General features: G+C 43.7%; 1 protein-coding gene across 7 annotated transcripts; it reads right to left on the bottom strand.

Annotated features, from left to right (window-relative positions):
• Positions 1-1,587: 1,587 nt before the first annotated feature.
• LOC120900306 (prolyl endopeptidase FAP) lies at positions 1,588-24,963 on the bottom strand. Of its 7 annotated transcripts, none has more exons than XM_040307113.1 (6): positions 24,510-24,963; positions 20,595-20,894; positions 4,341-4,829; positions 3,253-4,267; positions 2,415-3,178; positions 1,588-2,339 (listed from the first exon to the last, which is right to left on the bottom strand). In XM_040307113.1, the coding sequence occupies exons 2-6, from the start codon at positions 20,820-20,822 to the stop codon at positions 2,244-2,246; spliced, it is 2,592 nt and encodes an 863-aa protein (XP_040163047.1). In that variant the 5' UTR covers positions 20,823-20,894; positions 24,510-24,963; the 3' UTR covers positions 1,588-2,243. The 7 variants fall into 7 exon arrangements, with proteins under 7 accessions (XP_040163047.1, XP_040163049.1, XP_040163048.1 ...); XM_040307115.1 differs by lacking the exon at positions 24,510-24,963 and adding an exon at positions 22,875-23,043; XM_040307114.1 differs by lacking the exon at positions 24,510-24,963 and adding an exon at positions 21,620-21,664.
• Positions 24,964-25,215: the final 252 nt, after the last annotated feature.

Raw genomic sequence — 25,215 nt, forward strand, 5'->3', positions numbered from 1 at the left:
TCCTAGTGAAAATTTCAACCAAAAGTTTAAATATAAAATAAAAAAAATCGGGTAAATAATGCGAATGATAAACAAAAAGGGGTAGATAAATGTCACATGATGCGCGCACTCCTTTCTGAATATAAACACGACACGGAAATGGGGGAAAAGTAGGTGAAACAAAATATGGAAAATCTTACTGCAATCCATAACACATTTACTACAAATTAAATTAAAAAAAGAAAACACTACAGAATTATATCTATTAATGATTGAAATTAAAGAATCCTAAATTACGAAACAAAACAAAAAAACAAAATCTTAAGTAAGCTAAATTGAAACAGAGAACAAAAGGGTGACGAGAAGTATCGTGAAGAGAAGAGACAGAGAGAGAAGACAAAGCACAGACAGAACAACAGCAAAACAAACACAGCGAAACGCGAGAACTCAATGGCTCTACGTTGAGTGTGGTTTGTGTGTGTGTGGTTGGCGCAAACAACGAGCATGGTAAACCATTATAGATGTGTGTGTAAATAAAGAGAATAACGATGAATAAAAACAAACAAACTATGTGCAGAATGTGTAATTTGGAAGTACAGTTATAGTTACTTTTGAAGAAAAGGATCTATTTCAGGACAGATTCCTCACCAGCTCTTGCATGCTTGGTACTCTGAGTCTTCCAGCTTAATCTCTTACTAATGAATTTATCAGTATCTTCTTATTACTACTTCGTTCTTCTAGTGACAGATGTCGATTTGGTCTATCCTTCCATTAACATGCCTTCATTGAGCAAACGCACATACGCGCCACAGAATGCCCTTCTACAACGATGCTTTCGATGTCCATAAAGCTCTATTTGGCCGTCCACTAGGATAGAAGGGATGTGCTGTGGCCCAAACTGATATGGCAAGATGATAACAGGTATAAGGAATAGCAACGCGTGTTTCCCTTAACTATTAGTTTAAACCCCGAGACTCGGTTGATGAATCCTGCGAAGAAACCACATTAACGGGCTTCTTTGGTCTCCCTATCTATACTTTTAGATAACTAACATTTAGATATGGCAAGATATCTATGATATGTTATGAAGAACCTTACTGGAGGATATTATGGAGATCATGGAAAATGTGATAACATATCATAGCTATCTTGCCATATCAATTTGGTCCAGAGTTAGCAGACACTTCCGAGTTCTTAGCCCTCCGAGTTCTTAGTCCTTCAAAAGTTTCCCAAAATTTCAGCATATGATATTTGTAAACTACAATGTTTGCACCAAGTGATCTTCTATCCAGCGTAATCGATCTCAAAACTCAAAAATTGATTAGAAATCACATTAAGCATGATCTTTATATCCTCCAGTAATTCTCTGTCTACTCAATCTCAACAGTAAAGCCATATTCTTTGATAAATACGGATCCCCTGTGTCTCGATGTCCATCTTGTAAGGTCTATGCGTCGATCAGTCCCTACTATCTGTTGAAGATCACTCTGATTTTGAAGAAAAGTTGAAGGTGTGAATCATGATGACGTAAAATGATTGTAAATTAAACTTTCTTATTGTTTCGGATATCTTGGAGCAAGCAATTGGACTAACCATCCAGCAAGGAGATAGTTTTAAACAAAACATTTATATTTCCTATCCCGTTCATCGAATACCTCCTCTTCGTACTCTCTACCCACTACTGCGCGGTGGCAGTCGAGTTCAGCTACTACTGGATTGCTGTTACACTTAAATTCCCTACCAATATGTATCTGTGCACGTGATGTGCGTGTGTGTTTTAAGAACCGTTCCTAGCTCTCTCTCTCTCTCTCCTGCATAACCACAAGTGTATAACGAACCGACCGACGGGATAATACGTTCCTTTGACTAGTGTTTTACAAACACGTTGTACTTCTGTTTCTATCCCATTCTTCCCTTTTCCTTCTTTCCTGCTCTCTCCTTCTATGTACATATAGTGTTTTAAAATCTGTTCTCACAACAAATGCCGTTGTCCCCTGTTTTGCCTCCTTTTCTCCACTCCACATTATAGACATCAAATGCTCCACTTCGCTTTTGTGGAGGACCTTGTCTCTTGCTTCACAAACACCCCTCCTGGCTTCTTCCGAGTTAGTCTTACCTTATAGTATGTACAGGGATCGTTTGTGCTGTATATAGGCGAATCTCATCGCACCCTCCAAAATCACTGCAAAGAAGCAAACCGAGGAGCGCGAAAAGTACCGACCGGGTGCGGGTTTTGGAATGCGAACACAGTACAGAGCAGAGCTTTAGTTTAGCTTTAAGCACTCGCTGAAGAATTTACCAAGCGTATGGTAAAGATGGGGCCGCACACCAGCCAGACTGTGATCCTCGTCCGGGTAGCTCTGCAGACATTATAGGGTGAGAAAGCTGTTAGATGCTGGGCTTACAGGCAGAAGAAAATCGAATCAATTACTTACCACCTGCTTGAACATGATGTCGTGCGTTTCGAGCGCCCGGGCCAGCTGCATCGCCTGCTGGTAGTGGACGTTGTCATCGTACGTACCGTGCACCAGCAGGTACGTCCGATTGCGGAACCGCTCGTGCAGTGCCGTCAGTCGTGACGTTTCATACCCGGCCCGGTTGTCGGTGAGCGTCGGCAGGCCCATGTACCGTTCGGTGTAGATCGAATCGTAAAACAGCCAATCCGTTACCGGCGCCACCGACACGGCACACTGGAAGACGTGCTGCGTATCCTGCGCTAGTGCCATGGCCGATGCGTAACCACCGTAACTCCAGCCCCAGATAGCGATACGCTGCGGATCGACAAACGGCAGCTGTTCGGCTAGCTTGCGAGCGCCGGTAATCTGATCCTGTACCTCGACCGTACCGAGCTTACGGTAGATCTGGTACATGAGCCGATCGCCGCGCAGTCCACTGCCGCGGCCATCAATCTTCGCGTACACCACGGACCGGTTCGAGGCGAGATGGGTGCCCCAACCGATCGACCAGGTGCCGACGACGTTGGCCGAGTTGGGCCCACCGTACACGTCCACCAGCATCGGATGCTTGACCGCACTGCTGGAGGTGTTGGTGCCGGGTGGAATGAGCAGCATCGCCTTCGCGGTAAACCCATTGCCAAGATCCAGCTCGTGTATTTCGACGCGTGGGATCGCTTTCCCCTTGAGCGCACGCTCCAGATGATCGTTCGATTCCCAGATCTTCATCAGCTTCAGCTGCACAACTGCAAAAGGGGAAGGAGATGTTAGTTGACATTGTCTCATGTCTCAATTTCCAAAGCCAAACGACCTCCCTTACCCTTCTCAGCAACGCTCCACCGATACACGTGCGTCCAGGGAATGTTGGGGCCGCGTGCTTCCAGCACCAAGTAGTTACCGCCGTTCGGGCTCATCTGCGCATTGAAGAAGCTCTGCTTTGCGCTCACCTCTGTGTCGCACGTCAAGCACTGCCCGGCGGGAGCATTCGGTCGGCCCTCGATCGCGTACACATGCAGCACGTGTGATTCGTTGGGCGTGTTGGCCGTGTAAAAGATCAGATTGCTCTCCGCATCCCAGCGTAGAATCTCCTGCACGACAAACGTACCGCTAGTCACCGGGACGGCCGACCGTTCCGTCGTGGAGATCATCGTCACGTGCTTAAATCCACCGGCAGTACCCTGGGCCTGGGACGAGATCACCAGGAACTGTGTTCCATCCCCATTAAACACCGGCGCACTAAATAGATCCAACCATCCGGACTCTTCCTTAATCTCGTGCACCGTCATACACTGGCCAGACTCGGGCAGGCATGACTTGATAATGGCATGGTTCTGCACACGATTCATCCAGATCGTCACGAGCCGTTCCTTCGTCCAGCCAACGCTCGTAATGATGTGATCGCGCTGCTGATTCACCAGCTCAACCGGTGGCTCAATCTCCGCCAACTTCCGCCCGGTCAGATCGTACTGGAACAGATGCACCTCCGGGTTTTTGGTGCCCACCTTCGGGTAGTGCAGCGTCAGCTCGCGTGGATACTGATAGTCCGGGTTGCCCGGTGGCCCATAGATTGGGATCTTCATCAGTGGCGTTTCCGTGTCGTTGAAGCGTATGAACGCGATGCGCTTGCCGTCCGGCGAGAACCAGGTGGCAATGTTGGTCGAGAACACTTCCTCCTCGTACACCCAGTCCGGGATGCCGTTGTACACGCTCGGGCTACCATCGGTGGTGATCTGGATCTCGGGCGAGGTCGGCGTTTCGCGGTAGTAGAGGTTGTTCTGGTACACGAACACGAACGAGTGGCCGACGGGGCTCCATTCAACGAGATTGAGGGCACGCTAGATGCAAAGTAGAAAGCTATTAGGTAAAACGAGAGTTTGTTTTTTACTCTGGACAACTCATAAAACATACCCTCTGTCCACCGACATTAATCGGAATGACCTGCTTCGTCGCCATATCCACAATATCGTAGATCGCCAGGTAGCTGTGCCGGAAGATCTTGCTGTAGCCGCGCGCTACCAGCAGATACTTGCCGTCGGGCGACAGGTCAAACTTGAAACCCTGCAGCTGCTCCTCGTTCGCCACTCCGAGCAGTGTTTTTGTGTCGTTGTCCTCCGGATCGTACACCATCACCGTGCCGAAGTCGTCGCGGAATATGATTTTCCCATTGGCGGTCCAGGTGCCGGTAAAGCCGCTCGCTGACAGTCGCCCCTGCAGGAAGTCATCCAGCGTGATCGGTTCACCTTCACGCACGATGGGGGCCGTCTCGGGACCGCTTTCTTCCTCATTGCTAGCGGTGAGGACGACCACGAGTGCGACGGCAACGACGGTAAGGATGACGGCCAACGTACCGAGGAGAAGATATCGGCGAAGGTTCCGCTTGCCAGAGCCAACGAGTTCCTGTGAAGGGGTGGCAATGGCGATGATGCATTAGTACAATTGTGTTTCTTGAGAAAGGACACAGTCTTATGTAGGAGATCTGTGTACGATCGAGTCTACCATATTACAAACTCAACACAACTGGAAAGGAAAATGTGAAGACTTTTTGGATAACAAAATACGGAGACAACGGCTGTCACGATATCAATGTCACGATATTGCAAGAGACGATATTCCACTATGTGTCCGCTTTACTCAAAGCCTTCTTTAAACGTGTAGCACCAGCAAAGAAGAGCATTAGCTAGGTACTGTAACCCAATTACTTAAAACCCTAAAGGCGAACTGCACGATGACGATTGAAGGATTAAGGAACGGGTATACAAGACTGTCCAATGCTTCACTAATTCCATGTCAGTCACATTTTAAACTGTTTTTCTAAGACTTCTTTCAGCTATTCTTTGCCCTGTTTTGTATTGGCCATTGTGGATTCTTACGCTGTATGGATATGTGTTGAAGTTCCAAACACCTGCATTGAAATTTAGTTTAATACGAATGTGTATTGTGTCGGTAATTGGCTAAGACTAGATTCTAAATAAAACATGTCTAGATCGGCAGTAACATCTCCAACAAGGTTCTTCAATATTTTTTTAAATATATATTTTTATAGAGACTTTCAGTACATTGCTTCTTAAAGGTTTTTGAATGATGTATGTACATCAGGTTTCATTTAGGTCTAGTAATAGCCAAAAAATAAATCACAATCAGTTGTACCAGTGAACTCGTACGTTCGAGTGTTCACCGGTACGGGCGGATTACTAAAATTATTAAAGTATTGACATGATAATACTGACAACCATTATATCACTATACAAAACATTTCAATATTATCGATGTTACAAAGTCACAGTCTCGTGTTTGCATTAAGGATACAAGGTCCAAAGATCCAGAGAGACCTTTAAGGGATTAAGGGTCCAAAGTAACTATACTATTGTGTTGAAACTAGATAGATGAAGTTTCTATACTCAAAATCTCAAAGCCATACCGTATTGGCGATAACTAGTGCTGAAGATGATGATGAGCTATTTATTGCAATCGTATCATCAATCCAGATGTTTCAAGCTATCAATACCATGAATAACACACGGATATTTCCTCTCAACGGTGTTCAAGAAGCTTTTGGAACAAAGATACACTTGGCATCTGTAAGTGGGCAAGGGTAAATTGTACAAATCCTTAAAGAAAAAATTAATAAGAATGTTCAAATTTCAGGTCCTTCAGGCTTGGTATCTCCTCCAAAATATGGAAATAAAGATACTCCATTGATATGAGAACCTGGATTATGCAGCGGATTCTTAATTGTTTAACTGTTTACGCAGTCGTTTCTAGAACATGAATCAAACTGTGATAGTCTCAAGGATCTTATAAATAAGATATTCTTGGATAATGCATATTGCTCTGTATAAGATTTAATCTTCTTATCTAATCCAATAGCTCTGTTCCTATACTATGGTCTCCACTCACTACTATGGTCCTATTGGATTAACTACTGCAAACTACTTTATCTTTCACATGTTGCATAGTTTGAAGCGTTGAACGCAGTTCATCAATTCCAACCTATTTAGGCAACAATCAGTTTTAATCAGTGCTTCCATCTGTTGTTTCAATCTTAAATTACAACACCACCAAGCCACATAACGAATCTCATGATGAATCGCCAAAAATTACACATCCATCATAATCTTTCACACCTTCGAATTGCCTCTTTGGGCAGCTTTCGTCACGTCCTTTGTCGGGCAACAATCCGGCCCGGTTATTAAACGACACCAAACACGAGCGCTTCTTTTTCATGCCTTTCCTTATCTAGTCCGATAAAGAAGGAGGTGTTTGTTGAAACAATGTTATCGCAAACAGTGCAAACACCAATTAAGAAAAGGGAAACCCCTTGCGTTTCATTAGCCCAATCGGATATGATGATCTTTGGAAGAGGCACCCGATTAGGCATAGCTCCCATAGCTAATTGGAGATGATCGTGGATGGTCATGTACATCCCGTCTGCAGGTCCCCTGTTGCTATCACATCATTCCAAGGTAGTAACTTCCTCCGGTTTGATGGTCCTAACGGACTGAGCCGTGGTTTTCTTTCCACTGCCCTTAACGCAACGAACACCGGCGACGTAAGCCTGCGTCGTGCAAACACACACAACCGGTCACGAAAAACCTGTCCACGAACACCGTTTCATAACCGTTCGAACTTCCGAACCCTGCACGGTCGGTGTGGCCGCTGCGCGTCTCGTGGAAAGGGAAAGTGAATCCGATCCGGAAAGTGTACTGTGCACGGAAGGCTAACGCCGCGTGTTGTCCGCCAGTGCATTGCGACCCAAATTTGTTGCGTCGCGGGGGTTTAGATCGCTTCAATTAGTACGCCAGGCACATCGAGCCTGGCCCCATTTCGTTTCGCGCTGGAGTAATGCACGGTACCCTGGCACGTAATAGCCTTGGCTGTACACTCCACAAATATATGCATTACCATCTGGAAAGAAAACCCGAAAAACCAAAATATTTGTTCATGAAACGCAGTGGCGAAAAGATCGTTGACCACCAGCCAGACCGAGTGGCGATGGCCAATGGGGATTGAAGTATGGGATGAAGTGGTGGTGGTGGTGGTGTATTACGATCAGCGCACACGGCGACTCTGATGCCGTGCAAGGAAATTCCGAACCTGAACGCGGATGGTAAGCGAACATGCCAGCCCGCGCGCTAAAGACTTTACGGATTGATTGCGTATTTACAATTTCGCTCACTACGCAACACGCGACCATTTGGAGGGTTTATGTATGTGTGTGTTTAAGTAAAGAGAGCAAAGGACAGAGCGGGACGGAGAGAGAGAGGGAGCTGTTTGTTCTATTATGCAATTGCAAAAAAAAAGTTATGACGCAAGGCGACGAAAAGGTGTCCAAGAAGCGATCAACAACCGCGCGATCGTGCATGTGGAAAAGTGGATTCGAGTAACACCGCCTTTGTGCGACTCTGATTTGCAGTGGAACGAAATTGATTTATTTACTACCTTACACGGGCTACTTTTACCCTCTTATAAGACGCTTATGAGACTCTTAGATGCTTTTTTTATGTAGGAAAATCAATAGTGCACAATTACCTGATCCGAATGTCCGATCTCGATGCTGTTGCCAGTGGATGCTGCCATTTTGAAGGGCTCTCCTTCGTCTCGTTCTCACACCCAAGTCACACTGCTTAGTGTCCACGATCTTTAGTAAACAGTTTACAACGATACTACACTAACGAGGTACAGGAACATTAAGCTTATAAAATCTCACTTCGATCACACGTCGGCACTCTTGCAGCGACTAAACTACAAATCCATGCTCGTGTAAGACCCGATAGAACTCCAAAAAACTTCTCCAACCAGAGAAGCTTTTACATGTCACGATACTGTTGTTCTTGCCACGCAATACGCAGAGCTCCGTTTGCAAGTGTTACCACCCATCTGAACAAACACTGTTCATCGCCCGAAAGTGTTCCACCCAGATAAAAGGTGGAACACTCCACCACTTTGGAAGGTGATATAATCGTATGGAAGTAGAATTCACATTTTTTCGAACCGAAATACTTTAAAGTAAGTCTTCCGCCAGACAAATAAACGATCGAGAAAATAATTTGTACTTCTGTCGATTCACCGAGCAGACTATTTTTCTTTCCATTGCGTTGGAAGATATTTGGTGCGTCTTGCGTGTGAGTCGCAGTGTGGGGTTTTTTTATCGTGCGGATGTAGTTCCTCTTGCCTCTTCCAACAAATGTGTACACGAGGTTCAATTAAACCAGCATGTTTTACCTGCCCGCAAACACGCTTGATAACAGTTTACAGAGATGTGGTGGAGATGGTAGAAGCAGCCAGTATCTCGTATCTCGCTAATTGCTGAACAAAAGCGGTCATACCGTGGCTAGCCGTTCAATAATGTCGAATTATAAGGGTGTGTTCGATTTTGTAGGTAACCGGGTGGTTAAATGCACAAGGAGAGCATATGCTTTATGCTGGGTATAATTGAGGACGTAATTTAAGAGCCTATCGAGAAGAGTATTTGCTGGGAAACGGGGCAACTTTAAGGATTTTCCAGAACCAGTCATTATTCTATAAGAGATTACGGATCATATGAAATAATATAAGAAAACCGTAGTATAAAATTACACTCTAATTCATGAATCTAATTCAAATATATCAATATATTATTTAAGTTTTATACATCAGGACAATTTACCCGCTTTGATAGAGTCACGAATCTTCAAAAATTCGTCCTTTCTGGAGTCCAACAAACCGTGACGATCAGAAATTATTACAGCTATAATAAGACTTGTCAAAAGTGTAATGTAGCTTTAAAGACAGATTGCTTTCCAAACATATAGTTATAGATACGGTAGATACATCTAGCAATTGATTCTGCATCTGCATTATATTCTGCATCTTTGGTCCGCGTGATCATATCCGTCTTATGTAAGCTAATCAAGCTTAAGTTACCGCATTACCAAAGTTTTAGCTACGAAGGAAGTAATTAAGGATTTGAATTTCACAAGACCACTCCTGAGATTCCAGAACTGCTCACTCTGTTCGGATCTAGAGATCCTCCAAAGAGTCAAATTAAATAAAGGATTCGCGAAACGATCACGAGCCGTATTTGTGTTATGAAATGCGGAAGCAGAGGTGGAATAGATAGCGTATTCTTCGAAAGTAGTAAGATGTATGGCTAAAACTGTCCCTAGTAATAGGTCTAGTTTTATAAGAAATCTCTCTAACCTTGGTACTTAATTGCATATCGTTTGGTTCTTAAAGCTTATCTTCACCCATTACATCTCAATTGTTTAAAGAAGATATTCCTCCACATCACCCTTTCCACAACAAAGGGGCGTTTAGAGGTTCAAAGATCAAATCTATTAAAATAAACCTAAATAAAACGTATTGATCGAAAACCTCCTAATAAAAGCATCAATCTTTGAACAATGTTTCAATCTATAAGCCCCAAAAGGGTTCTTAAAATAGCCCAAATTGGTGGCCTACGGAATTGATTTCCTAGTCGTGTGGCTTGTCTAATCAAAACCAATCTAAACGATCAATTTAATGTTTTCCCTTTCCGTAAAAAATCTCCACTTTCCAACAGCCTGCTGTTGAACGGCTTGTGACCGTTGTGACTGGATCGAAAATCCCGGAACTCCCATGTGGCTGGGTGATCAAATCGTTTTGCCGTCTTCCTTCCTGTGTGTTCGGTGTGTACTTAAATTACCACTTAAAAGCATCACTAGCTGACAGTGTCTGACGGACAGGCTGTCGAGCTTGAAAAGTGTCGAGCGGTTCCGGTGTGAACGTGCCACAACGAAAACGAAATCGCGAGCTGCGAATTAGCAACCTATTCTTCACGCTTGCTGCTGCTGCAGCACAATGCAGGCTAAACGGGTGGTTTAATGTTCATCCTTTTTGCGAACATTACACCTACACCTTGCATGCAGGCAACACAGTAAACCAACCATTTATTTGAATGATAGGATGCGCTTTGTCGCATCATCTTGTTACACATCGTTATTACGTCCCGGCTGGGTGGGCAGAAAAATTGTGCCTTAAATCGTCTGCCTATATATGCATCACACATGCCACATTCAAAATTCATGGTCCACACACACACAGCCGTTGTCGTTAGGTTGCACAGGGAAAAGAAATCTACAATCTTGCCAGCGCAGCGAGATCTCGCACCCCGTCCAATGATTCGTAACGATTCGCTCTAATTAAGGTTCATCTAAAACTTATCCAATTTGATTGACCGATTTGTCACCCTCCGGGGAGAGCCGAGGCCGATGATGTGTCCCGCGTCATGGACCAGTTACCAGCGAAAAGGTTCGGTTCGGTCATCCGCTTCCCGGAACGGTTGGTGAGTGAGTATGTTCGTACGAGCAGAGCTGGTCATGCGGAGATATTTTCTATAGGCATTTTCTTCTGCCCATCCCAATGCAATGCCTGTGGACTTTCACTAATCCATCATCTTGCTGCGAGTGTGTGTGCGTTCTCAGTTCGATTAACATTAATTAACCCATCGTACACTGTGCGGCAGTGGATTCCTCCACTTAAAGTCTCACCAGAACTCGGCTCATTCTTTAAAGACTACTCCAAATCCCAATGGCAAGCCAAGCGTAGCGTAGTCTCGGCACTCGAGCTATGCCATTACAACAGCGTCTCGGTGTGTCTCGGCGGGTAGGTTAAACGCGGCGGAAACAATCTGGTCGTTCATCTAAGCAGAGTAAGTGGCATCTCTTGCTTGTAAGTACACACCGAGTTCCGCTTACACTCGCTGCTCGCCCAACCCAATGCCCCAAACCGGCCACCAACCGGGGCAGTGGAGCACATGGGAGCACACTTCACACGAAGGAGAATTGCACCGTCAGGATGCACTCGGGGATGCACGTTTGCATTTTTCATGAAGCCGTCTTGGCTGGCAGGAACTACTCCTAGTCGCTCGGGATGACATCCTGAAGGATCTCACGTATACGTTCCCACAGTGCACAGCCATGTGTGTGCCGTCTTGACCTTAAGGCATTACTGTCTCTCCTGTGTCCTCCAAGATCCTGTGTCGTTAAACTGCCACTTATCACACGCTGGTGGAGGTGGTGGTGGTGTTGTCATCGTCATCGTCGGCGGTGCCTTCGCTGACAATGTTTGCTGGCTGTGCTCGGTGTGGCGTGCATTTCGTGCATCCAAAGCTTTATACATTATTTATATAGTGTGACGCTTTACACACCTCCACCATGGCCGGGGGCAGGATGAAAGGATTAAACAATGTTTACCATCGATAAAAACGTACCGGGCCATCATGGGGACAGTGAACGAGCGAGGGAGAGCAACATTTCAATCTTCGCTCTGGGAGTTGTTAAATTAAAACACCACCAGATCAGTCAAGCGTTACTGGGGCCGTTCGAACCGTTTTTTGGGAGGAGATGGATGGCGTTTCAGAAAACGTTTCATCTTAGAGCTTCTCTCGACCGGGGGAGGCGATTCGCTTGCGGTGAAAGAATGTTTTAAATTGATTTTGTGAGCCTTTTGTTCGAATTTTATTGAAGCAACTCTGTTCCAGAATTCATCTCGCATGTCCCACCCAAAAGCCCGAAACCTTACAATGGTTTGAGCTGCAGCTTTGCAAAGAAAAAGCCGCTTCTCGATGGCTTCGGTTTGATGAATTTTGCACTGGCAATTGGCACTACTTGTTGTCATCTTCTTTGTTGTAAGTCGGTAGAAAAAGCAACCCACTGTGGTGGGTTTACAATTAATCAATTTTTGCTGCCTCAGAAAAGCTTGTTCAGCACGTGTTTGGAATAGAAATCTTGATTACAAATCAAATCAAATTGATTGTCGGCGTAAAAGGCGGGGCATACAAAGCGCAGCGAATGTAAATTATCGCCCTCATTTCAAGGGGCGAATTGTAATGCTACACTACACAAGAAACTAAACGCAGTGCACCTAATAATAAGAAGATGGTTTTAAATGCAATACTCTAACCGTGCCGTACCGTAGATAGTATGACGTTTGCTGAATAATATTACGCTACGGGAGATTGGGGCACTATGCCCGTGCTAGACAAATAATTGTGTTTTTGTTGTAGTACAAGAGTACATCATGATGATGATGATGAAGTTGATGATAAGATTAAATTATGTTGTGTGTTTACATTCGATTCAACCTCACAGGGTTTCCCACGATTTATTGGTTGGTTTCCATATTGTTTTGGGCTCGTTTCATGATTTATTCATCGTATTCCATAGATTCTGCAAAACGTCCAAAAACTCGTGGGAATATATGAAAAGCAACCAACAACTTTCGGGAAACAACCAAAAAATCTTTGAAACCCCCTTTATAAGATTATTATTGTTATTATGGTCATTTCAGTATAGAACAAAAACTTTATTCGATACGATTAGATCTATGCAATTTCGCAAACAATGTTTCAGCATAAACCTTTTAATAATGAAAATATGGAAAATGCCATAATTAGATCGTTAACATTATTTATAATGCTGAATACCTTTTGCCATTCAACATTTCATTCACTTATGTGAACAATTAGAGTTCAATGCGTAATGTAAGAGGTCCAAAATAGATATCAGCATTCTTCATGCTGAATTGAATGTGTCAAAGTATAGTGAATAATTGCTTTAATACAACAAGAGTTGTATAAGCTTAAAATATGGAAACAATCATACGCTTGTTAAATATTTAAATATGTAATGATTATTATTGAATCCAAATCCAAACATGAAAAAGTTACTAAAACTAGCTCCTACCAAAAAACCTAAGAACAAAGGGCCCATCAAGCCCCACCTGTCCCTATTCCTTACCAATATCAAAAGACATAGACTTTCACCCCTTTTTCTTCACAGCAATCGTACGATTGAACTATTTCTCATCTTGAAATAGGCAATAGGTCTTCGTCGCGTAGGCTTCGATCATCACACTGTCACCACCATCGTTGCACATCTCGAAGACACGAATGTCCCGCACACGCTCACAAAGAACTGCTAATGTTCGTGCGCGAGAGTAACTAGATCTATCACTTAACGATGACCCCCCGCCGGTATCCGTGGGTCAACTTGCAAACCAGCAAACTGGCAATCAACTGTAAGGGCACCGTGACCGTACAGAACTGATTGACACTAGCCTGTAATGGTTGGCAAGATTCCACGAAACCGGACCGGACAATGATAAGCAACCGAAAGGGGAAGAACTCGATCTAACAGCACTGTGATCGTGTAAAGATAATAATGATGATGATGGTGCCGAGCTTTAGGTGAAGTTTTGCAGTATTGTTCGCAATACTTCGTCACAGCGACAGGCTCAAAACATTTCACATGGATGAGAATCTTGGTGTCGTACTCGGTGGGAAATACACCGCTCATCTCTCTCTTTCTCCCAGTTGGATTGTTGGCGGAGCTTTTTAGACCTACAGACCTACTGCAGGGACTGGAAAACCTTGGTATTTGAAATAAGCATGCAAAAAAACAAACACACACAAAACACACACCTACTTCATTAAGTCAGGCATGGAGCTCAGAGCTCTTCGAAGGCGTTCCATTGGAGGAGCGCTGTCTCGCGTGGGGATACACAAACGCGCAGCCTCCAAAAGCGAACGTTTGCCTTCATCGAACAAACAGCAACAACAACAACAACAACAAAAAAACACGACATTGATCAAGTTCCGAAACCGGTTTTGGAGATTCAATCGGTAAAATTAACATCACGATTCTTCTGTGAGCGAAGCATCTTAGGACGGAGTTACCTGTCCGAGAGGCAGTTCTTGGAGGCTCTGTTTTTTGCTAATGTTTCTTCAACTTCCAGTACCTTCGTACACGTAGATGTGACGTAAATTGACTTCGAGATAGAAACAGCATTACGAAATGGCAACTTTGAGTGTAGTTGTTGTGGGTCGTGTAATGTCACGGCGGATTTACATTCCTCAACAAGTCCCACACACTTCAGTAAATCATGTCTCCCCTTTTCAATGTCTATCGGTTGGCAGTTACTAAGAGTATCGGGATGGCATTATCACTGGCTGGCATTATCTACGATTAGCTCCCAGATTAAGTGCCGACAGGTGACAGTAAAAGTGGTGTTTTATGACACCGCGTGATGTACACTAATAACCCTGACGCGTTATCAGCAATTCAACGGAATTCTTTCCGTGTAATTGCCCCTGATATTGGCGAACAAGTAGAGTGCGTCGACTGAAGTAAGCACAATAAAATTAATAAAAAACCAACACACACCCATGGCGGGAGATTACATTGTAAGTGAAATAAATTAAAATAATATAATAAATTAAAAGCGTAAAAAAGATTTACTGAGCGTAGAAAGCGCTCAGGGATGGGTGTGTTGTGTGTGTTTGAGCAGTAGCAATAATTTAACAATTTCCATCCAACCTCGAGCCCGCTGGAATGCAGCTACATTTTGTATGCACATGTTGCACTTTGGCGTAAATCAAAATACGCCAACCCATATTCCAGCCACGTGCTGGTGAGGGTGGTGGTCGTGTGCGTTGTTCTTGGCGCAAAGCCACCCAGGAGAACGACGCGGGTTTGTAATAAAATAACTCGCACACACACACTCACAATTACTCAACACAAAACAAACCAAAAAAAAGATGATGCATTACCGCTTGCATACCGGGCTAGGTTAGCCCAAACAGGAAGAGCGTGAAACGATGATCATGATATGGCCGCGTTTGCCGTGTGCATCCACCGTACACTAACACAACGTAGCGGTTATTTAATTTGCCTTCGTTTTTTTGTTGTTTTGTTAGTTTGCATGGTAGTCGCTCTTGGGCTTGGGCTCTTGCACACAAAAGGTGCACACTGGAGCCAAAGGTCCGGAGTGGCCATTTAACGCCACGATGTAAGTGTAGGGGAGCGGCTTCTGTGTGGCCGATGTGTTTGGAGAAAGCTTACAAACATCAAACGCAGGTTTGCACAAATTAAACAACTCAACGGATCGCACAAATTGACGGGATGTGCTAGAATAATGCACCTGATGGGCTTCGATAGCAAAAAGAGCAACAGTTGATTGCTCTAAAAGATGCAGTTGTTATCTCCAGCAATTATAGAAATTCATAGAATTAAACAAACCACGGAAATGCCTTAGATTTCGTGGCGTCTGTTATTATTTCTAATTATTAAACACTCGGAAAGTACCACGGCCACTATTTACTCATATCCACGCAAACTGATCTCAAATGTGATCTGTAATACACAAAAACACACGTCCAAACAGTACACATAAGCCCATATTGGTATGGATTTGTTTACCGCATCACACGCTTTCGACACTGTCACACGGTTGATGACGCTTTTCTACTGGTCACACGGGGCTGCAATGATGTGCTGTGTTGATCGCATAAATTTACACACGAAACGCCCAAGAACGGTGTATACACAGGCGGCATTAATGCTTGCGTCTGTCACTAAACCCTTTCACAGCTTGGCACCGAAAAAAACACAAAATCCAAAGACCTCCCCAACAGAAGGGAGGAATGTTATGTTTGGGAGCTGTGTTCCGCACGTTCTTGCCTTTACACTTTCGCCTTTTTTGGAGGCCCGCGCTCTTACGCACACAAACACGCATAGTACGCACCTTCACGCAACACCTAAAACCGAGACCCGAGACCCGGTGGACACTGTGGACACACGCCAAAAGTGGACGCGCGTCTCTACGTCTGCTCACTAAACCACGGGGACTCGACCGTACGCAACGAACGTTACGCGAAAATTGAAACCGTTTCGTTCGAGCTGCCCGCCACCAACGTGCAGTCGGGTGCGATCGCGTTGCGCTCTGCACCGACCATACTCACCGAGAGACAAACAGCAGGCGAGAAAACAGCACAACCACACGATGGAGGGGTTGGCTTTTAGTTGCTCGTTGTGGCTCTCTCTCGGCGAAACTGCTCGAATTGAATATCGAATTGGTTTCAGTCCACCAAAAAGGTATTGGTGGATGCTGCTGTAACTTTATACCATGATGAGATGATTTTCTAAAATCAAAAACTCATTATGGTGATATTTTTCCAGCCGATGTTGTTCAATGTTGGTTTTTTTTTGTATTGTCGATTGGTTGGGAAAATTTCAGCGTAACTCACTTTCTACCCGCTGCTCCGCTTCCGTACCCCAATGGGGCATTTGATTTGCTTCCTATCATATCGGTCGAACCCATTAGCCTTTGCATAATGATGAAATTGCGGCAAATAAAGGTTTACTTTCGCCACTACAAAAAAGTAAGCCTTTATAATGAACTGGTTTCGTTTTTCCAGTTTCGATTTAAAGGTTCAATTTGAAGATGAGGCGGTTTGTTTTCGTATTTACAACACTTCTTGCCTTCTTGCATTTGGCCTCGTTACTTCCTTTCGCTTCTGTTGGTACAACAAACCCGAAAATTTCTCACAAGATTCAACCATTTTTTTAGTGTAATGCAACTATTTACCACGACCATTCGGTGTCACATTGTTATACATATCTTTCGATCAACAGTTCACGTTACTACATCATTTAAATTGTGTAACATACTTTGGAAGCTTACGTTTGTGGTATAACTTGAGTAATAAGTACGAGTCAGCTTGCACTTTTATTATATTAAAAATATGGCAATATTTTTTGCATATGTTTGTATTTTTATATATTTTTTATTGCTTGTACACACTTTTAGTTCATTTAAATTTATAAACAATTATTACAACTGCTCAAATAAACGTATTTCAATGGTTCAATAATCCAATAAACACAAGTATTGCAATTATTTTGCATCAAGATTCTAACTCGAATCGAACGCATGACATCTGTTGTGACATTTCAAAATCTTGACATGACTCTAATTAACCGTCCACTTCCCAGTGCTTTAAAACGCATATAGTTTCATACTCTGATAGTAAAGTTTGACTGTAAAAAAAAAATTAGGTAAAATTGATTGTTTATGATGAGCATGCGCAATTTCAATTAAATTTAATATTCGATCTTATTCGAACAGTTGATATTTGTCACTGTTTATTTATGTTTCCTTTCAAAATGAGTTGAAGACATCACAATATGATAATTTTGATGAAGATTACTAAAATGGAATCCTTCCAGAATATTACTAAGAGCAATCCTTGTACATCAATGCAATATACGCGAATGTGATGAATTTAAAACAAGTTCTTTTTTCTTATTTTTTGCATCAACAACTTGCCCAGTTTCAACTACCGATACAGCCTACAGTGAACGCGTTGTATTTGAAACTGCTCGATAACTGCTTTATAGCGAGAAACATCCACCCCTTCGCGAGAAACCCTCTCTTTGCAGAGCATCCTCTTGTTGCTGCCCTAGCAACGGGGAGCAAACACTAGCCGGCTTTTAGCCACGCTCGCTCCCGAACCATTGCTGGATGCTTCTTGGCTGTAACACTGTAAACAACAACCGACGACTTGTTGCCGTTTGCCGCCCGAGCGAAGTAATCTCTTGAAGCCAAGGAGCAGGAAATACAACACGCCCGTAGCCGACACGACGCGGTGCGTTGATAGAAAGTGGCCGAACAAAGTGGATAAACATTGTGATTTCGGTGTCGGCTTTCATTCCTCTCTCTATCTCTCGCTTGCTCAGTCTCCGCTGTGCTCCCCTCAAACACGCGCATTACCTTTCACTTTCCTCCCCCTCGTCAAGGTTAAGTCACTGGCAGGTCCGTCCCCGACCCCGAGATTTCTTAGCGAACGTGGGGCCTTCCGAACCGTAACCGTTGCATCTGACTGCAGTCACAGCATGTGTTGTTTCTCTTCCTGGTCTTGCTGCTACTTTGCTGCCGCGAACGCAATTAAACCTATTATTCCCGTGACTCTTTTCCCCCCATCAGCTTCGGAGGCTCTTTCATGTTGCATGCGCCTGCCATAAACAGATGCATATATGCTGCTGCTGGTACTGATATGCTGGATAAATGACAGCCATCTCAGCACAAATCGGCCCACATGAAGCCGCGGCAATGGCGTGTGTGTGTGTGATTCTCCGCCTGCCTAATCAGGATGAAGCCAATTGAGCCGCAAACGAACGATTAAAACCGTTTTCTGAGACAGCGAGCAGTCGTTAATTGTCCGATACACTGAACACATAAGCGGGGAATATGAGCCAGTGCGAGATTCGAACAACAGATAGCAGCATCGTAGAAGATGACGGTGGACGGTGGATGCGTTAATGGATGGTAAATGTCTCACGCCGTCCAGCCGGGTCAACGATTGTTCTTCTAGGCCAGCAAACAACGATGTTCCGCTGCTCGCGAACGATGACTGGAGCATCAGCGTCAGAACAAGCGATCCCCTTCACAAGCAGAAATGGTAAAGATTCGCCCAGCAAAGGGCCGAGCAGAACAATCAATCTTCCTACATGCCTGTCGTTGTACATGAGCGGAGGGCGCGGACAAAGAGTAGAAAGAAACAAGTGCAGTAGAAACAACTTGTTCACCAGCTCAAAGCTCGACCCACATTTGCTATGCTATCAGCTGGTGGTTGTTCTTTCGCTTGTAAGGGGACGGCACTGTCTGTTAACAATGCAAGGTTAGGTTCGCTTTTGCATAGATACCACTCTTTGCGTAGCAAGATACAGTGTGGTAAGTGTGAGGAACAAGCGCAAAAAAAACTATACCTACCCAACCAGATAATGGGTGTGAAAAGTTGGGCTAAAGGGAGGGCACGATAATTGCAAACAGAGCCCACTACTGTTGGCTCAAACGGAACTACATGCGAAATTGGAGTGCAGTTTGATGTACTACCATCGGTTGAGGTTGTATGATTGCACACCGTTGCTTACCGCGTGCTTTAATTACAACCTCATTCAGTGGTTAATTGTTCAGTTTACATTGGCAGCTCTACTTGCGTGTGTAAATTAGCTGTATATTATCAATTGTATTAGTTGTGGCGAAAGAAAAAAGGACCATCAACATAACACGAAGGCGACTGTTTCGAGCAAAGCTACTCCTACACGTGTGGGTTTATTGACATTCGATGGAAAGTGGTCGGAGGATAGCAAAAATCGACTGGGTATATCTTTGAATGGTTTGACAGGTTATTATGAAGAATTCACGAAGCATAAGAAAAGTAATTGAAAAACATAGTGAAAATAGATACCTTTCTTTGAAGGTTCAGCTTTATATTGCTGTTGATAGTCTGAGGATAGCTTCTGGAATCTCTAGAATAGATGCGCCGTGACTCAATGTCTATAGCACACGTAAGATGCACAGGTATCTGTTTTGGTTCCATAATTGTATCCTCCATTTTGAATGTTTAATCATTGACCTTCATATTTTATGTTGTTTATAAGCGGAAAAGAGCATGTAGATCAACATCATAACGTAATTTAAATGAACACCCACACATCTAGAACCTAGAAGAGGTATTGCTCTCTCAGCAAGATTTATAAGTAAATAAGACTCATGGACTCATTAGTCTTGTTTGATTGTCTCCCATTTAAAGTGGTACTAAAGATGACCATCTGAGCCATCCGCATTGGGACCAAAAGAGCCTCCATCAGGTTTGACTTACATCCAATTCTTGTCATATTCTGATGCTATAAACATCTATCATCGAAGATTTAGTAGATGGTATATAACTCTGGATGGAGTCATATAGAATTTCAGGCACCTTGGTCAAATTTAGTTTTGAAAATAGGGATTCAACTCACCTCAGGAGATCAGGAGATCACAATGGTTGAAACCGCTTATATATTGGATGTTTTTGTTTATACCACCTAAGGCACTAAGTAAATGATCTTAACTAAAACTACTAATATTTCAAGGTTGAGAACAGAAGATGCTATTTTTTGAAAATGAGAAAAATTGCCAGAGATGACTTCTACCATCTAAATGTTGTACTTCACTATTATATAGAGTTTTATAAAGCGTTTAAAAGATTTTTGATTATGTCATTCTTCTGGCACAGGATCCATCTGTACAGAAATAACGAAGAAGATTGTACTCGAGATGTAGAAAATATATCCCCAATAATTTTGGCCAGACGGCTAGGCAGTACACGCAGAAAGGGAGTCATGATCTTGCTGACTTTAAACTACAAACCTATTCTCGAGTAACTTAAGATCGCACATTGGTTTGCATACCCCCTTGACAAATCAAGTCGTTAAGCTTCAATTCACCACCGGATCATCGCACAGGTAGATCTCCGTCACACGATCTGTCAACGCTCAACCCATGATCCCATTTTACCTTACATGCCTAGTTGTCACTTACCTGGTACATATCAATTTTCATCTTTCCTTCAACACCACCACGACCACCATCCATGTCCACAATAACACCACGTGCTGACCGCAACCACCGGCGACTACCGGTGGTAGGTGCTGCCTCCCGATCCCCGTCACTGTCACCGGGATCACCCGGCTCGGAATCACTGCTTCCACCGAAATCGTTCTGTGCCAGCGGTTGATAAATGGGCTTGCGAGTTCGAGCGATGTTCATAGCTACGCGCGTCCGGTCGATGGGAGAGTTGAACGGGAAAAGTCTCAAGCAAACCTGGATGGCACGTTACACCTTTTGGGGAAAGTAGAGATAAATAACAAAGGGATTATTAGTTATTTTAGCTTGAAATTATGCTGTACTAAAGCTGCTTTATCTATTTATCAAATTTTATCTATTTAGACCAGCACTGTAATCTTTAAGATAACGCTGACCCAACACGAAATGATGCCTAAATTAACCTGTTTTACGTTCTGTTTTGTTTTGCAATTTGGTCAGTTACCCTCATTCCAGCCATTCCAGACACTATCCATCTGCCCGAAAATTGCCTTTTAATAATTTCAAGGGCAACGGGTCAAATGTCAGCGCGCCTGTCTCCTTTTTCGCACGGTCTTCCCCGGTGCTTAAGCCGCGATTGTGTTAATAATGTTTGTGACTTATCGCACAATCCACCGCCACGATCTAGGGCACCGGCCCTCCAGAAAGGTGCAAATTATAGCCTCCCCTCAATTATCAACACGTTTCAATCAATCACTGCAAACAAACCAACCAAAAACAAAACAAAAAAAACATAAACCCCGGAACGTAATGCGAGGCACAGCACTTCAACACCAACTTCACTTCCAACGTGACCGAAAATCCCCGGCGCCAATGGTGAACCGTGTACCGTAGGGCATGGTTTAAACAGAGTGTGCAACCGTGTTATCATTCTTTGCTCCCACCAGGGGGAGGGCAGGGTTGTGAGGTAGTGGGCATAGAGATCTAATGTTTGTTACATAAAACTCAACAACGTCGTTTACCTTTTGGGGTGGCAGGGTGCACCATTATGTCTCACATTTCTATTCGGCGCGCAATATGAGAGAACGCGTTGGGTGCGGAATAAAAGTAACATGAACAGAGAGAGAGAGAGGAGGAAGGAACATTGGGGGAGAAGGGGAAATGAAACTAGCTAAAGATCGAGTGCAGTTTGGGGTCATAATACACCGCGAGGGGAGAAAAATGTATAAATTTTAGGTAGATGAAGAAGTTGTGATGGTTTTTTGGTGCGTGTGGTTTATAGCAAATGTTTGTGTTAGTTAGCTATTCATGACATCTATATTGTTTATAACGTCTACTCGTACGACTGAACAACATGCCCGCCATGGGTTCAGGCCCCGAATGGACCGTGGCCCCATACGTAGGACTGACTAACCTGCTATGGGTAAATCAATAAGTAATTGAAAGTCAAGCCCACTAGTATTACAGAGGCCTTTATCGACATCGGTTGGTTGTGCCGAAGAAGACGAAGAATGTTCTATTAAACTTTTTAAATTTCTCGTAGCCTGTAACAATAGATGAACGATACTTGAAAGATGCTCTTACATGATGATTTAATATTTAGCACAGCTACACAATTTCTGAATTTTAATAATTGATTAAACCTTGTTCAGGTTCTAATCTGAAGAAGTGCAATATAGAATAGTCTGGTATAGCGACAGCAGAGGTTACTTCGCGTGTTTGGAATGCGTTCAATCATAACGATGTATAAACGTTCTGTCCGTTTATTATTGTGCATTGTAAACACAATTTGGCTCGAAAAAGTTACTACAGAGCTCTTAAATAATACATTAATAAACATTAAACGCTCCCTTCACGTAGTGGATCCATGTAAATTAAATTGCAAAACGTAATTTTTTAGGCCGAACCTTGCCGAATGCCATTACTTACGAATGACCTAACCGAATGGTATTACTAGAGTCTGTTTCATCGAAAGTATAAAGTAAACTCAGTGTCCTTTCTGGGGGTTAAGGAGATTGATCCTTTCAGGTATTGGTATTTTAAACTACGTTGGGATTTTGATTGGGGAGATTGAAGTGCAATGAAGAACATCAATTTGAAAGAAAAAATCAAATTCATTACAAACTATCCAATGTATTGAGAATAGCGATTAATTCTCTTGAGCAAACCGATTCCAGACACTCAGATAGAATGATTTCGATTCCGACTCCAGAGAAACGGAATCGCCCGCTCCGTCTAGAACCGTCCAACATCGTTCAGAATCGTTCAAATACTTACAGAATTGTCTGGTATCCTGGGGAAATTATGGAAATAGTCCAAATTTCAAAGAATTCTACAACACTGATAGTTTCAATGTTTTCGTCGTCCGAAAATTCCAACGATTCCAATGGCTTCGGTTGATTCTGAACGATTCCGGGCGATTCTCATCGGTTTCGATTGCACCTACCTTCGGAAGGTGACTCTGAAAATGATAGCAATTATCCGGAAAACTAGGAACCCAGCCTTTTCCCTATTTTTGCCTATTCCACCCATGTCTAGTTAAGAAGTGGTATGTTCTTTCGCTTCCTTTTTTTCTTAGTTGGGTGTTACATGAGTGAAAGATCTTTGTAAAATCGCCTTTTTTAATTATATCGAACCCAAAAAGTATCAAACTATGTAAACTAGCGTTCTGATTATGTTGTGCACTATTGAGGTACGAACGGTATAAACCCACGACCGTGTTTGATTGCCAAAGTTATATTTTTTACATTTGAAACAAACAAATAATATGATTTAATAATAGTTTTGGAATTTAATTAAAAATCATAAATCATTTTCTTCAAACACATGTCTACAAGGTGTTGGTTCCGAAAGGACAACTTTACTTTTTTTGCAATACCCATAATAATTCAAGCAAATTCGTTAGATTTACACTGAGCTTTTTGTACGACCTAATAAATTCCACCTAGCCACGATCGCGGTTCTGAGGCACTACTACAAGTGAAAGGCAAACGGAGGCGAGCTAACAAACACTCGTCACCGATCAGTCCCCCAAAGGCGGAACCCGTCGACGACGTAATGTCGTGAGGTCGTCCGTCTTCTGGAGCAGTTCCAGCTGAGTAAACAAATGAAGCGGGGAGTTTTCTGTGTGATATCGATACACACGGTACACGATAAGAGACACGACAGTGTCCACGTTTTTAAAAAAGCTTCGTCTGATTCGGGTGGGGTAAATTATTGCTCTCGAATGATGTTATCACTGAGGTGGAGTGCATTTTAATTAGCTTTAGTGGAAACTTTCTTCCGATTGCAGCGTGTCTGTCAGCGAGAGCTCGTAACAGAAGTTATGCAAAAAAATGATTTAAAATCATTTTGGTCGTTTCCTCGCAGCATCCACACGCGCAGGTTTACTTCAAAAAGCTCATATTTCCCATGATGGTCTGTGTAAAATCTTGCCGAATCATCTCTCCTTCCCCGGTCGCGGTGATGACCGCTGTCCTTCACAGCTTCCACAACCACCCCTTTTTACTCTCTCTCTCTGTCCTCCACCAACGGGTGCTGCAATAAACAAACAAAACAACGGCACAGCTGTGTAGCACAGCGGCTCCACACGGCTGACGCACACCACGATCGTGAACGCCGCCGCGAAACACAACATCGCGATCGCAGCTCTGTGGAGCGAGATGAAGATGCTCTCAATCTTGACCTCAAAATCTTCGCCTCATCGCGCGCTGTTTGCTTGGGGCTGGGGGGGATGGCATTAAAGATCGTGCGTCTCTTGTTCCTTTTTCTTCACTAACACGTGCACTAAAACCTGCCGACGACGGTCGATTGTGTGTGTGACGGTGTTGCCCGCTCGTGCACTCTGTTTTTACTTAAGACGTCGCGCCTACTAAGACGCAACTTTTGCAATCCACTGTGTGCAGTTCTCACCGTTTTTATCAACTCGTCATTTGCATTATGCACGGTAACTTTTTGCTGGACTTTTGTTTCCCACACACATACACAAACAGTTGGAAAAAGGGACTTTTCTTTGCACGAACAATCCTCTTCACGTAACCTTTCTTTCACATTCACAGCTGGACGGCGTGTTTCAAGAGGTTTCAAAGATGCAAACGCGCAAACACACACATCTCCCACAGCACAGGCATCCACACTTTCTACTGCGGGAAGGAACAGGAAACCGTCAAAATTTGGGGTCACAACGAGATCGAAAGTTTTGTGGCGCGGGCGCGCGAACGTTCCCCCGTGTGGTTCGGTTTTGTCTTGCCGCGGCGCGACTGCCGCGTGTTCGCGAAACTCGCCGCGAACCGGAGAGGAATGAAAACCGCGCGTGTGTTACTGTTTGTACAGCGTTCGAATACTGCCCCGTGCTGTGCACGAACCGATGGGTGGCGCGCGAATGAAAGGGCATTAAAGCAGGAAAGTGCGAACGGCTGCCAGAGCGCGTGGGAAAGAGATAGAAAGGGCGAGAGAGAAACGGCACAGTGAGCGAGAACCATAAAGGGAGAGGGATTGAAAAGTGTCTGTAGAGGGAGAAGGGAAAAACATTCAATTGATTGTGATGGAATACTTGTGTGTGTGTGTGTTTTCTAGATATTATAAGAAAATTATTTTTCTTCATAAACTTCTTAATTTA

The sequence above is a fragment of the Anopheles arabiensis genome, chromosome 3, assembly GCF_016920715.1.
Source record: "Anopheles arabiensis isolate DONGOLA chromosome 3, AaraD3, whole genome shotgun sequence".
NCBI classification, from domain to species: domain Eukaryota; kingdom Metazoa; phylum Arthropoda; class Insecta; order Diptera; family Culicidae; genus Anopheles; species Anopheles arabiensis.

Excerpts from the sequence above, each read along its gene's own strand:
- LOC120900306 (XM_040307113.1), bottom strand. The coding sequence starts at position 20,822 with ATGAACATCGCTCGAACTCGCAAGCCCATTTATCAACCGCTGGCACAG. Across the intron at positions 4,268-4,340 it reads TTAATGTCGGTGGACAGAGG|CGTGCCCTCAATCTCGTTGA; the intron begins GTATGTTTTATG and ends CTTTGCATCTAG. Across the intron at positions 2,340-2,414 it reads ACATCATGTTCAAGCAGGTG|AGCTACCCGGACGAGGATCA; the intron begins GTAAGTAATTGA and ends TAATGTCTGCAG.